The 15196-nt window shown below is 43.6% G+C and overlaps 1 protein-coding gene across 1 annotated transcript; it reads right to left on the bottom strand.

Moving 5' to 3' along the window:
- Positions 1-9616: 9616 nt before the first annotated feature.
- On the bottom strand, positions 9617-13295 carry LOC136492926 (probable glucuronosyltransferase Os04g0103100). The gene is made up of 4 exons (XM_066488956.1): positions 12151-13295; positions 11093-11345; positions 10534-10746; positions 9617-9937 (listed from the first exon to the last, which is right to left on the bottom strand). Exons 1-3 carry the CDS (start codon positions 12903-12905, stop codon positions 10576-10578), a joined length of 1179 nt encoding a protein of 392 aa, XP_066345053.1. The 5' UTR covers positions 12906-13295; the 3' UTR covers positions 9617-9937; positions 10534-10575.
- Between the last annotated feature and the right edge of the window lie 1901 nt (positions 13296-15196).

Raw genomic sequence — 15196 nt, 5'->3', positions numbered from 1 at the left:
TAGGAACTTTCGGAGGGCTACCAACTAATGCCAGTTCTCCCAGCGGCATCTCTAATATTCATGGCTCCATAGATAGTCCTTGCTCCTCCAGCGCCTTTGCAACTAGAGCCTTCACTTGGAGCTCAAGACTAGTCTCTCGGTCTCAGCCATGTTTCTTGTACATCAGCTCAAGACAGTCCTTGCTAATGATGCCAAGTTCCTCACAAGTTCTTGATCATCAGCTCATATTCCATATAATGTATGGACTTGGACAATTTCATCATCGGCAAAACAAAAAAGAGAGGAGAGGGGAGATTTGGCAAAAAAAAACAACAGCTGCTTAGCAAACATAGAGCAGCAGCTGCTGGCAAAAGATAGGACAACAAGTCCTGGGCGAGTCCTTGGAGATTTGGCAAAAAATGCAATAGCAGCCAATAGTTAGTAGCTAGAAGTAGCAAGTAGTAGTAGTAAGTATAAAGTAGTAGAGTAGAGTAAGTGTAGCAGTAGAGTGGAAGTAGTAGAGTAAGAGCAACAACCACTTAGGAGTAGCAAGTAGTAAGAGGAGTAGTAGGAGTAGTAACAGGAGGAGTAGTAGGAGTAGTAAGAGGAGTAGGAGGAGGAGGAGGAGTAGTAGGAGTAGTGGTAGGAGTAGTAGTAGTAGTAGCAGCAGCAGCCACTACACACCAGCAGTATATAAGCAAAAAAATAGAGGAGTGGTAGTAGTAGAGTAAGAGTAGCAGCCACTTAGGAGTATCAAGTAGTAGTAGTAAGTAGAAAGTAGTAGAGTAGAGTAAGTGTAGTAGTAGAGTAAGAGCAGCAGCCACTTAGGAGTAGTAGTAGGAGCATCACTGAAAGAAGAGCAGCAATAGTAGTAGCAAGTACAGGGAGGAGTAATAGGAGGAGTAGTAGGAGTAGTAAGAGGAGGAGTAGTAGGAGGAGGAGGAGTAGTAGGAGTAGTGGTAGGAGTAGTAGTAGTAGTAGTAGTAGTAGTAGTAGTAGTAGTAGTAGTAGTAGTAGTAGTAGTAGTAGTAGTAGTAGTAGTAGTGGAGTAGTAGGAGTAGTGGTAGGAGTAGTAGTAGTAGCAGCAGCAGCAGCAGCAGCCACCACTACACACCAGCAGTATATAAGCAAAAAAACAGAGAAGGAGTAGTAGTAGGAGCAGGAGGAGTACTAGTAGGAGTAGTGGTAGGAGGAGTAGTAGTAGCAGCAACAGCCACTACACACTAGCATTATATAAGCAAAAAACAGAGTAGTAGTAGTAGTAGGAGGAGTAGTAGGAGTAGTGGTAGGAAGAGGAGTAGTACAAGAAAATATCACAAATATAGTTAACAATAGAAACCGGCCAATGTGAAAACATAGGAAATCACTTACTGCTATAAGCAAAAGGCAGAAATTAATAGTAGTAGGACAGTAGTAGAAGTAGTAGTAGGAGCAGCAGTAGTAGTAGAAGTAGTAGTAGTAGTAGAAGTAGTAGTACTAGTAGTAGTAGAAGAAGTAGGAGGAGTATGAGTAAGAGGCCTTAGAAATATGTCAATAATCATTTGATCATGATCATCGTAACAAAGAAGTGCATGAAGGTAAGGTAGATGATGCCTAGTTCCTCACAAGAATTTGATCATCAGCTCATTTTAGATAATATATGGAGATGACAATTTCATCATAGACAAAAAGGAGAGGAGAGGAGAGAAGAGGAGAGGAGAGGAGGCCAAAAAAAGTAGCTGCTGCTTGCCAAAACAAATAGAGCAGCACGAGCTTGACAAAACAAATAGAGCAGCTGGAGGCCAATAGGCAATAGAAGCCATGCTAGAGGCCAATAGGCAAGCAAAATGGTTGGAAAATTTGCTAAATACCATCACAAGGAGGCATCTAGCGTGACCTATGGAGAAAAAGAGAGAGATCTTCTACTTCTACCATACAATAGTAAGCTGGTAGATTGTTAACCCAATACCAAGCTGTAAAATTCACAAAAGAGACCAGAGTATAACAACTCGATAAGCTACTACATACTTGAGCATAAATGATTGTATTAGTATCAAAATGACTAAGCATGTTATGTGGCATATTAAAAAAACAACTTAAACATGTTATGTGGCATTTCTGTTGTAAAATGATTCCTATTTGTTGCTGATTTATTGTTCTGAATAAAATTCTGCCTCTGATTGAAACTGGGCGGCATTTGCAACTTTGACCAGATGATACATAGCTAATTCAAAATTGGATTAAATAGTCATACAAGTCAAGCTATCAAACAACGAAAAAAATGCATGCACAAATACTTGGGCTTCCACAATCCCATGAGTAACAAAACTCAGTCTGCCCCTAACCCTGCTACCTGTTCTCCCTAACAAATGTCCTTAAGTAATTGATTTACCACCACATACCTCTAGACTTATTAACTGAAATGTGAACAAAGCAGTTAAGCAGAGAAGACACTAGATGCCATTTTTGCTAGAAGTTAGGAATATTGTGCGGCAAACTATCCTAACGTTATCCTGTGTAATGCAAGTTCTTGAAATTTGGCTATCACAGAAGTTTTAACACTAGCACAGAAGATGTAAAGATTTTGACCAGAGTATCATGTTACTATAATTTTAAGAAAAACATATTAAAAAACAAGTTAAACAAGTTAAAATGAGCAACCAGAGAGCTAACACTTACTGGTCCAGATGGACGATGTGCACTAGCGTGCGGGGACGGGACGCCGGGGGTGCAGGGGTGGAACGCCGAGGGTCGACGCGTGGGGGCGGGCGCCGGGCGTGGGACGCCGGGGGTGGGACGCCGGGGGCGTGCGGGGGCAGGACGCCGGGGGTCGGCGCGCGGGGGCCGGGGACACCGAGCGCCAGGGGCTGCTGTGGGCGGGCGTCGGGGGCCGGGCGCGGGACGCCGAGGGTTGGCGCGTGGGGGCGGGCGTCGGTGGCCGGGTGCAGAACGCCGAGCGCCGAGGGCTGGTGTGGGCGGGCGTGGGACCGGCGGCGGAAACCCTAGGTGCAGGCAGCCTGACGGCGTCGGAGGAAGAAGACAGCGCCCAGACAATGACTCCCGTGCGCTTCTTCCTATTTATACTCGGCAGTATTTGTAGGGGCGGTTCCTGATCTAGCCGCCCCTACATTGTAGGAGCGGTTCCTGATCTAGCCACTCCAAAAAATGCATTTTTAGGGGCGGTTCCTGATCCAACCGCCCCTACAAATATTTTCTGTTTTTTTATTATAAATTCTATATTTTTTATATCATAAAAACACAAAGTAATATAAAAAAATTTGTGTATATGCACAAATATAATATTTTGTATTATTCTATATATGAAGAAATATATATATAAACAATTGTAGTCAAAACAATATAGAAAATAAAAAAACAAAAATTAAAAAATTGAATTTTAGAACTTCGACTACAATTTTATAACATTAAATGAAATAAAATGAAAATGTTGTAAACATAAAAGTTGTATAACTCATCAACATGTACAACTTTTATTTTGGTCATCTTGTCATGTGACTTTGTTTGAACGATTCAAATTTTGAAATTCAAACAATTTCAACTTGAAACAATATGTAGTCTTAAACACATACAAACACACACTTACACAAACACTACACGTTCAACAACTAGCTAGCCTGCTGTAACGACTTTCCCCTTGACACCTTTTCGTTCCCATGGCATTATGTCTTTGGGGAGGTTCTTTTCCACAACACTGATCTTTTTAGGAAAGTCTATGAATAGCGGCATCTCATCGTAGTTATTGTAAGCTTCAACATCGTCCACGCTATCAACTCCAATAATGTGCTGTTTTCCGGAGGCAACCACGTGCTTTGTCTTCTTCTTCGAGGGGATGTTACTTTGTGGGTCAGACAAATAGGAAACTTGTGCGACACGTGAAGCGAGCACCCAAGGGTCATCTTGGTAGCCTAGTTTCTCGAGGTCTAGGACTCTCAATCCGATCTCGTTTAGTTGGTGTTGTTTAATCTAGCGGCATCGAAACAGGGCCACCGTTATATCCCTTCCATAGTCAAGTTCTCATATCTCTTCAATGATGCCAAAGTATTAGATCTTTCACCCCAATCCATCGATAGCCTCTATTCGAACGCCGCTATTTTGGTTCACATATTTACTATCCTTTGCGTGGGTATAGTACGTATACCTATTGATGTCATAAGCATTTCAAGATATCACTTGTCTCGATGGCCCCTCCGCTAACCTACTGATGGTAATAGAGTCTATGGTTTCTCCAGGCGGTATGTTTTGGTCCTTCAACCATGTAGTTAGTCGTTGCTTATGTTGTTTCATGACCCAATCATCCGAACGGCTATTTCTCTCCACCATAATGATAGCTAAGTATTCATCAATGTACGGTTGCATCAGTTGTGTACTCTACAAGACACTGTAATGCGTCCGACTCACCTCTTTGTAATCATGGTCGATGAACACTTTTCTACCACTGGTGCCCTTCCCAGCCAGCCTATCCTTGTGACGAGAATCGGGTTTACCAATCCCTTTCTGTACTTTTAGGTACTCTTGACAGTACTCGATGACTTCTTCAATACTGTAACCCTCTATCATGGAGCCCTCTGGGTATGCTCGATTATGCATGTATCGACTTAGAACCGACATGAACCGCTTGTAGGACCACATTTCATGCAAGTAGCAAGGGCCCAGTGCCTGTATCTGATGAACCATGTGAATCATGAGATGTGGCATTATATCAAAAAAAGTAGGAGGTAAATACATCTCCAGTTGATTTTGTGTCTCCACCACAAATTCATGTAGGTCACTCAGCTCTCGCTTGCCAATCGTCTTCTGTGAGATCTTTGAAAAGAAGTAGCACATGCGGGTGATGGCCATTTTCAAGAACTCTGACTTTATAGCCCTGATTGCAATAGGTAGAAACACTATCAGCATCACATGACAATCGTGAGCCTTGCAGTGTGTTATTGACAAGTCCTTCATCGACACTAGCTTCTTCACATTTGCTGAAAACCCAGTCGGGACTTTGATTCCCCTTAGGAAAGTGCATATAGCTCTCTTCTCGTCTGGTGTTAGGTTGAAGCAAGCCACGGGCAGAGTGTATTTTCCATTAGCCTCAGGTACTGGGTGAAGCTGTGGCATCATGTTTAGCTGCACCATGTCTTTCCGTGCTTTTAGACCATCCTTTGACTTTTCTGTGTCTATCAAGGTAGCAATAAGACTCTCAAAGACATTCTTCTGCACGTGCATAGCATCAATGGCATAGGGGACCTCCAAGTCTGGCCAATAAGGCAGATACTGAAAGAAGATCGATTGTTTCTTGAAAGGTACTCCTTCGACAGGAGGTGTGGTTCTATCTCTGTTCGTCCCATCTGGATTCTTCTTTCCATAGATGACGTGTATGTTTTTCACCATTCTGTACACGTGTTCTCCGTTATGACGTCTCTCCGGGTGGGGGTTCAATCTCCGGGGCGTTGTCATAAAATCTAAAGAATAATTTGCTGCGGTACTTGTGACTTATCTTTAAGAAGTGTTGGTTCCTTAGGTAAACTATCTTCTTGGATGCATCCAAGTACACCCATGTAGTGCCATCCAAGCAAACCAAGCATCCCGTCTTCCCTTTGATCTGTTCAGACAAAGCAAACAGCGTGGGGTAATCATTGGTAGTAACAAATATTATTGCTCTACATATGAAGTCCTCCTTTTAGAACACATTGTACATCTGCCCCCCATGCCTCCATAGCCTCTCCATTTCTTGCATCAAAGGCTCGAGGAACACGTCTATATCAATGCCTGGTTGTTTAGGGCCAGAAATAAGAATAGTGAGGAGAAGGTACTTTCTCTTCTGACTCAACCATGTTGGGATGTTGTACATGGTCAAGATCACTGACCATATACTGTGGTCGTTCATCCTCTCATTGAAGGGATTCATTCCATCGGTGCTTAAGCCAAACCGTACATTCCTTGGGTCATCGCTGAATTCTTTGTGCTTCTCATCAAACCTTTGCCACTGACTACAATCAGTCGGGTGTGCAATCTTATCATCATCCACCTTGCGCTCATCATCCGACCATGTCATGAGTGCGGCTTCTTTAGGGTTTAGGAAGATACGTCTCAAGCGGTCGGTCACTGGCAGGTTCTATATTACCAAGGCAGGAATTCTTCTCTGCTTTGCATCGTTGCCTAATGGAGTGTCCTCTGGGGGCTGAGATTCTTGTACCACCTTTTTTGTACCCTTCTTATTCCTCTTTTTCTCATGGAGGCTTCGTCCCCACCGTAAAGGTCATTGTTCTTGTATCGGTTGGCCCCACACCAGGGACATTTATCTAGAACGTTTCGCCACGAAAAAGTATACAGTGGTTGGGGCATGCATGGATTTTTTCAACCCCCATTGTCAATGGGCTTATGACCTTTTTCGCTTGGTATGTGTTGGTGGGAACTGAGTTTGGTTGTGGTAGCACCTATGACAGGAGATGCAATAGATCATTGAAACTACAGTCTGACCAGTCGTACTTAGCCTTCAGGATGAGCAGCTCAAGCACAAAACGTAGCAATGTCCAATGTGTCGAACAACCCTTTTCAACACCATACACAGTCTCCTTCGATGCTTTTGTCACCCTTTCCAAAATTTCTAGACCTTTTGGGCTATTTAGTAAAATCTCTAGTTCAAAGGCTCGAATCATGTCCTCCAAATCATCTTCATCCCCGACATGTGCTCCACCATCATTATTGGCACCACCTTTGTTGTTACCATCCCAACCACCAGCATCACCACCTTGTTCATTGCCAAACTCGAAATCCATTCGTGCATCAAGCTCTGCTGAATATTGGGACAGGGATTCTATGGTTTCATCGTCGTATTCCTCCTCATCTTCGTCGTTAACAATAACCATTTCACCATGATGAATCCACACTGTGTAGTCCTCAATAAATCCTCGTATAATCAAATGTGATCTGATGATAGTCACATCTGTCCATGTCATACGGTTCTTGCAATCTTTACATGGGCAAATAATTGTATCCTTATTCTCTTTCAATATCGTTGCATGCTTCTTTGCGGCTTTAATAAATTTATCCACCTATTCACGGAAACCTGCCTTGAACCTTAACGAACCATACATTCAAGAATTCATGTACTCCATCATTTACAACAACAACAAAACAAACATTAAAAGACTACTTATTCAGATATATATAAAAATGAAATAAATTAATAATTACTTGAGAATAATTGTATATACTTCAGATATATATGAATATAAATCTAATATAATTACATGAAGCATACAAACACACCATAGTAAAGGAAAATTAATTAATGGCCCATTTATCCATAAATAATTAAAATACATATTTATTGATTACAATAAAAAATTTCAAAGACAACAATTAGCAACAATTATACTTTACCCAATATCTTTAATACAAACCCTAGTCCAATTTCATCAAACATAAATTTATAAAAACAAAATTAATAAAAAAACCAAACCCTAGATCTAGATACACATGCACATGAAACATTCATAAAACTAACTAATTGTTCACTAAAATCAAGAAACATGGACCAAATAAGGGTATGATCTTGTTCCCCTCCCTAATTTACCCTAGTCTATTTAAAACTTGGGCCTAATTTGCTTCATAAGTAGCTCAAGCACCATAGAAGAGAGAGAAAAACAAAACTCTAATTACTCACTAACCAACAATTAAAACTTCAAAAAAAGTATGGAATAGCATTTTCTTATCTTCTATAACCTCTCCATCAAAGGATTTGAGACAAAAACCTTTCCTCCTTAGTAGAGCAATTTTTGGAAGGTGCCCAAAGTCTCCCTACCTTTCTTTCACGGGTTGGAGTGAGTGACTTGAGAAGGAAGAATGTGCTGTATTTATTTTATATGGAGGGCATTTGTAGGGACGGCTGGTGATTGAGCCGCCCCTATAAATCGGAGCTATAAATACGGACTATTTGTAGGGGCGGCTCAATCACCAGCCGTCCCTACAAATAGAATTTCCAGAGACGGCTGGTGATTGGGCTGCCTCTACAAATCAGACCCATTTGTAGAGGCGGCTCGTAACACCAGCCGCCCCCTACTGTTCTATTTGTTAGGGCGGCTAGTGTCTGGTAACCCGAGCACGCCACTGTAGAAGCAGCTCCATCACCAACTATCTCTAAAAAAAAATCAAACCGTTGCTAAAAATCATTTTTTACCTAGTGTCGGTGACCCAGGTCCGTTGCCGTGCCCGTGCCAGGGAGACAGTAGAGCCGATGAGCCGACAGCCGACAGCCGACAGCCGACAGCCGACAGGGGATGGTTCTCGGCTCCCGCGGGGCCGGCTGCACGGTGCATGCCCATTCCCAATTTTCCATGCACTGCAGGCGTCAAACCACGTTCACTTTTGCGCCCAGGCGATTGGACCTGTCCGAACGTCTCTTGCACCTCTGCTGTTTTGGCTCTGCTAAAAAAAACACTCTGCTGTTCTGGCGTGCGTCGAGACAAGAGGTTGAAGAAAGCATTCAGATATCGACTTCTCTAAAAAAAACTACAGTATGGTCCAGAGATAGGGCAACATTCATTACCAGTGCTACATATCAACACAACCCACGCTAACGAAGTCACTGAAGAGGGATGCAAGTAGGCTTGATGATCCGCTGATTGGAGGCAAGCCCGTAATTGAGATTATAGCGTGTGATTAGATGAGCAATGTCTTAATTTGCATGATGATACAAGTGTGTAGTCAGTTAGATCTCCATGATCAGGTCGACATTTGTTATAAATCTCTATTGATTAGCCCCCCCCCCCCCCCGAGGTGCTCATCTTGGCTCCGCTAATGATGGTATGTATGTGTAACAACCGAGAACAGTGATATTATTGAGTCAATAATATCACTGTTCTCGGTTGTTACACATACATACCATCATTAGCGGAGCCAAGATGAGCACCTCGGTTGGGGGGGCTAATCAATAGAGATTTATAACAAATGTCGTAGATTAACGGTAAAATCACGTTTTTGCTACAGTAGTATAAAGGAAAATCACCCTCAGAGGGGGGGGGGGGGGGGGGGGGCACTGCATACCATGTTCTTCTCCAGGATATACATGCAGTTTGCCATGATAATTGCTCTTCAGTGCTACTAATTCTTACCCTTTCCAAATTTTGATCGTTCATTTGTGTTACTCCTTAGATAGTTGCACATAACAACTAATAATATTTTTGCAGCCCTGAAACCTGCCTTCAGTATGGTTGTACCGAGAGCTGCACTCAGAATGGATTTATGTTGCTTTTTATTTATACTCTGAGAGAGCACATCATACGATTTTCCACGGCTAACATTTCTATACAGTTAGTATGATTCTACCAGAAAATGTCAGCACTTTGCCATGAAAAGAAAGGCCCATGCTTGTATTGAAACTGATGAAGTAATGCACAGGAGATTTAAAATTCTGCAAATACACCTTTTGGTTTTTGGGCTAAGAAATAAGAAATGAATAGAAAATGCATTAGTGTTCCTCTGAAATACAACAGCTCAATATATCCTACGATAAATAAGTTCTACAGATCATCATACGGCAACAAGAAATTTAGCACTTGTACAGGATCATCACATAAGAGCAAGAAATGCAGCAATTGAAGATAAGGCCACTCATGCTTTTACTGAAACTCCTGAAATAATCTGTAACTAAGCAGAAGATTTAAAACTTTGTATATATCGCCTTTTGGCTTGTGAACTCAAAAAGAAAAAGAAAGAATACAGACAACATGAACATATACAATGCACGGCTTTGCAGCAAGATGGCTGGCTTGATTGTTGATGCTGCACTAATTTTCATCCTACAAAATATTTCCCAAAAAGTTCGACTATAACAACAGAAATTCTGCATGAGGTTGCGCAGAACCTGAAGCCTCCTCTTCTCAAGAGATGCTTCTCCAATGTAGTCAACCCGGGATTCCTCTGCACTATCGCAGCCAAAGCTTCATAGCTTAATTTCTACAGTATATGCCTGAAAAACAGCACCAGCAATTAGATCTAGCTGAGATAAGAAAAATATTAGGCCTGATGTGAACTTATTCACAGGTGGAAAGGATAAAGACGATGAATGCAGACAAAAAGAAATTTGGACCACACTCCCAATCAATCACGTTAGCAGATCTGCTAGAGATTATTGGATGCTTTTGAAATGGATATCAATATCTGAATTATTTATGTTTTGGAAAAGAAGTTGAGCTAATCTATTTCACACTTTCAGTTACACAAATGAAAGGCATAGATGATATGACACAAATGTTTTCAACTTAACAAAGAGGATACACAGAGTAAAAGTTGGCTGTAATCAACCATATGTGTTCAAGGGCAGATCATCAAAGTTGAAATGTGTCGCAATCATAAGCCAATTAATTTAATACAGTGTGTGTTGAGGTGCCACACGCTGTGATTTTGTGGAGCAGATGTCACTGAAATACTAAAGACAAGTGAAAGGGGACTGAATATATATATGCTAGCGTCAAGTTGAAGAATGTAAGAAATGGGTACCAACTAAGAACCCAGCCATATGTAGAGAACCAAAGCAGATTTCAGAAAGGTACAAACAAAACAAACCTGTCAAAGGAGTCAGTGCTTTGATGAACATAGCTGGTGATACTATTTAAGAGGAATGATCACATCCAGATTCGTCGCAACTCGCCATCCTTTGGGATAGGCAAGATTCTCAGATCCAAATGGCACATGCCAGTTCATTATTTGAGAGCAGTCAGCGGGTATGCCTTCCATCTGGCTTTCATCCTCCACTAGTTGCTCTATGAACGTGGTTACCTGCAAAGTAACAACCATATATCTCAGATGCGGTACATATGCAGAAAGGCATTGTAAACAAAGTCCAAACAAAGTATGCAGAAAAGCTGCCCATTCAGGAGGTCGCCATGTGTTTGATGGCTAATCAGCAATTTGAAAGTCTTATTTTATTCCACTGCAGCCATTTTATAATGGTGAAATTAAACATATCCAGCATTGCATAACAGTCAGAGAGTAGATCAGTCGTCTATGTTATGTAAGTACTTTGCAAAACGGATAAGAGTACCTAGTATCCAAGAGCAGTAGGAACATAGGAATATACTAACTCAGCAGTCAGAATATCAGAAAACAGAAACAGCAAACTTACTTGAAAACCTTCTTTCACTGTGTCCGGATGCCGGATTGAATTCCATGCCAAATGGGACCGGAGTTTGGGGTCCCAGAGCATGGTGCTGTTGAACGCGAAACCTGACATAGCAGCATGAAATCTACGGAGCTTGCTGACATGCTCACTTGTGTGCCACCCCACAACTTGGTTCTGTTTACACACAGGGCCTTCCAGCACCACACCATCCTTTCTGTTTTCAGAGATCACTGGCACAGGCCATGTGCCGAACCTCCTAATCATGAGAGGAGTTTGCATTAAGTCAACAGCAGGATTCATATATATATGAAGCATCCAATTTTCTCAACAAACATAGAATATCATATTTCACTGCTGCAGGGTCTAATGTTGGCATGTTACTAGTTTTTTTTTTTTGGGAGTATAAAACCAACATTCTTGAGCTGAAAGGTAATACTAGAATGAATTACCAGTGATGAACTCCTACAAAGCAAAACAGTGAAGCTGCTGAATCTGTCTGAGACAAGAAAAATGGTAAGAACTTTTGAGTCCTATGTTCAGTATATAAGCAGCAGTATTCGCAATTCCTTAGATAGATAGAAAAAGAAAAGGTACCAATTTTTCAGTCGATTCAGACAGCATAACAGGAAAAGGTGGCCCTTTCACTAGAATTAGACAGCAAGCAAACACCCTTTGCTGCCTCCCCTTTGCAATCGGATAGAATTCCAGAGGCTGAATGAAATCTTGTTGGATAAGGGCAACCGCAAATCATTAATTCAATTCAAGGTACTCGTAAATATTCAGTCTGTTCGTTTCGGCTTATTCGCTCGTATCTGATTTATAATCCACGGTTTAAACAGTATTTTTCTCCCGCCCCGAATCAGCCAGCCATGTCTTATAAGCCAATTCAGCACAGGCTGATTGTACCGGCTAGTACGAAATCATTCATCATCAAAGATGGGACCTTTAATTTGACAGGTGATGCGGTAACTGATTGAATGCGGAGGGAAGAGGCGAGAATTGATTAATGGCGGCGGGGCAGATAGAGAGAAAATGAGCAAGCAAGGAAGCACTAGCAGTACCTGACTTGGCGCAGGCGTTTGAAGAGGTCGAGGGAGTAGACGCCCTCCTCGTCGGCGAAATAGACAATGCCGTCGAGGCGGTGGTTCTCGATGAGCTCGAGCGCGGCATTCATCTGGTGCGGTCGGAAGCGGAGCGCGCCGTCGTCGGAGTCGGAGGCGTTGAGCTTGTCGCAGCAGCCGACGTAGCGGTGCATGACGGTGGTCCCCCTTAGCGCGGCGGCGGCCTCGGGCGTGGGCTTGCCGGCCTCGACGACGAGCCAGAGCAGGGGCGGGTCGACGAGGCGCAGCGTGTGGCCCATCCGGCTGAGGTAGTATGCCTGCGCGGCGCGCGCGCGCGTGGGCGTGACGACAACCAGCAGCTTGTTCCTGTCGGCGTCGGAGGATTCGTCGTCGTCGTGGAGGCGGACGATGGGGAGCTGGTGGTGGGGGAGGAGGACGGTGGGGTTGTTGGGGGAGGACGGGCGGAGGTGCGGCGTCTGGTGGGGGAGGTGGGAGAGGAAGTGGAGCAGGCCGAGGAAGGAGCCGAGCAGGAAGAAGGCCGCGAACCGCGGCAGCGGGCGGCGGGTGAAGAAGAGGAACGGGTGCGGGTAGCCGCCGTGGTGGTGGGTCCGGGGGGAAGAGGAGGAGGAGGAGGAGGAGGAGGAGGAGGAGGAGTGGCGGAGCGGCGAGGAGGGCGGGGAGGAGGTGGCGAACGGGTGGTGGTGCCGCAGCAGGTGCTGCTTCGCCGGCGAGTGCGGCCGGCGGATCGACGCCATTATTGTTGTTCGTTGCGTAGATTGTTGGCGGATGAGGGGCCGAGGGAGGGAGGGAGGGAGTCGACAGGAGCTGAGCTGGGTGATGCCGCTGCCCTGGTGGAAGGGGGAGGGGAATCAGCAACAAGTAGTAGGGAGGGAGGGAGGAATAATCATGGCGCGAATGGCGCGGGGATGGATGGATGGATGGATGTTGAAGTCAGCAGGAGTTGGGCTGCGGACCGGACGGAGCGAGGTGGTGAGCAGAGAGGGAGGTTCGGTCGGGGTTGGTGGCGTGGGGTAGGGGGGTGTTGAGGAGAGAGATGCGAGGAGGAAGGCCGGGGAAGAGGTTTGCTGCCGTCGCCCCTGGGTCGGAGGTGGCCGTGGACCAAGAAAAGCAAAGCAGAGCAAGGAAGGAACAGGAACAGGAGAAGAAGGAAGCTGCAGACGACGCGCGAGGAAGGAAGACGACGTCACCAAATTCGTGGCGGCGTACATCAGCAGGCTGGCTACTGTCTGTTTTAGCTCAAAGTTAACTCTGCTTTATTTTCCTGATTCTATTCTTGATCCTGGTAGGAGGACGAGTACTTAACAATTGCCATTTTTTCGAACTTGGGTTGAAATAAAATACTACGCAACTGGTTTAACCAGGAGTCTGGGTCTGTTGATGAAGACAAAAAACCAAAACCTGGAGGGAGTTGACTATTGCCTTGTTCACGTGGCTACAGGTACTTTTCGTTGGCTGAAAAAAGTACGAGTTATAAGCCAGGACGCATGCATGCATTTTTATTTGCACTACTACTAAATAAATACTACTAGTATATTTTATTTTGTACGAGTAATAATCCGAATATAATAAATAAACGGACGCGTATTGTATGCGTGCATGGGGTGGCGGCAGAATTACAAACGACCTACTGGCGGCTGCTGCTCCGTCTGATCCAAGTGTGACCAAGTACAAAGCCGCGGCGACAGCTCCGTAGCAACCGTGTTTAGGTAGGGCGGTGCGGCGACAGCTCCTTACGTCCGCGTCTATTGGCTTCAGGCACACGTTAACCGACTATTATTCTTACGGTCGCGACTCACACGACTCAGCAAATGTTGACTTCCAACATCAAGCTGGGTGGCCTCACACGAATATTTCTATGGCCAAAATATTTACGCGTAAGGAGTATTAATTGCACTACCACTTAAGCTTTCGAAATGTTTGCACGGTGGAAGCATAAAAACTCCAACAAAACTCAGCACAACTTCACTCCAAGTCTGTACAAGTGCCACTGGGAAAAAAACATATCAAATTAGACCAAATTTTAAAAGAATTTCTACTACTCACCACCCCCTCCTTCCACTTCCCCTACAAAACATCAGGAAACCCACGTTTCTAGCTTCGTCTCTTTCTCTCTCTATATATAGGGGATTTATCATCGCATCTCGTGCGTAAGGACTTACAAGTTAACAATAATAAGGACATGCTCCTTAGATGGATTTCAAACTTGCCTAACCAAAACTAAGACATGCCTAAAAAAGTTTTAGCCATCATTGGTTTATTAACAAAAAAAAAACTGGCACGCCAATGTTTATGGCTAAAATCTTGGTTAGTCAGTAGAGGGAAAATTGCTCGTTGCCAACACTCAACTGAATCCATGCCTACATTTCTTTTTGTCTCTGATAACTTAGTTTAGCAAGCATAAGTTTTGGCTTGCCATTATTTTGGTTGGGCAAGTTTTTAGAACCCACCCAAGTCTACAAGGAGAGATGTTGGGTGGTTTTCATCAATACTAGAACAGCAACATATTTACTACGATTGCAATTTTGTTTATCTAAATTACCATCTCTTCTTAATAAAACTCTTTTTACATAATAAAACCCATATCTTTAGGAGAGGCTCCAATCTTCAAATATAACCTGATGTTGTTCAGGCCTAAATTATCTTATTACTATTATTAAATACGCCAACTGTCCTAAACTCAATTTCCGATGGGCTCTCCTGGTTGCGTGGCAAGCCTGTTTTAATGTGATACATGAGCCTTGCATGCAGAATGACACATTGATGAATCTTCCGGTCCTGTTATTCAAAAGGTGTCTCTCCATTCTCCAACGAGGAGCCCAAAATAATTTAGTTCTTTACAATATCAAGGAGAAAACTAGTGGAACGGGTTCTCAAGCCCAAGTGTAGCGGCTGAGCCTAATAGGAATACAAATGTCACACTATACGAATCCTTTTCCTCCCCATTCTCCTGCCTTGTCTTGGTATTTGCGATATCAATCCCAATGAATTTCATGTAGTTTTTCTTTAAATTTGGTTTTTGTAGAGG

The sequence above is a fragment of the Miscanthus floridulus genome, chromosome 11 (assembly GCF_019320115.1).
Source record: "Miscanthus floridulus cultivar M001 chromosome 11, ASM1932011v1, whole genome shotgun sequence".
Taxonomy (NCBI): Eukaryota; Viridiplantae; Streptophyta; class Magnoliopsida; order Poales; family Poaceae; genus Miscanthus; species Miscanthus floridulus.
This window is presented reverse-complemented; position numbering and strand designations above follow the sequence as displayed.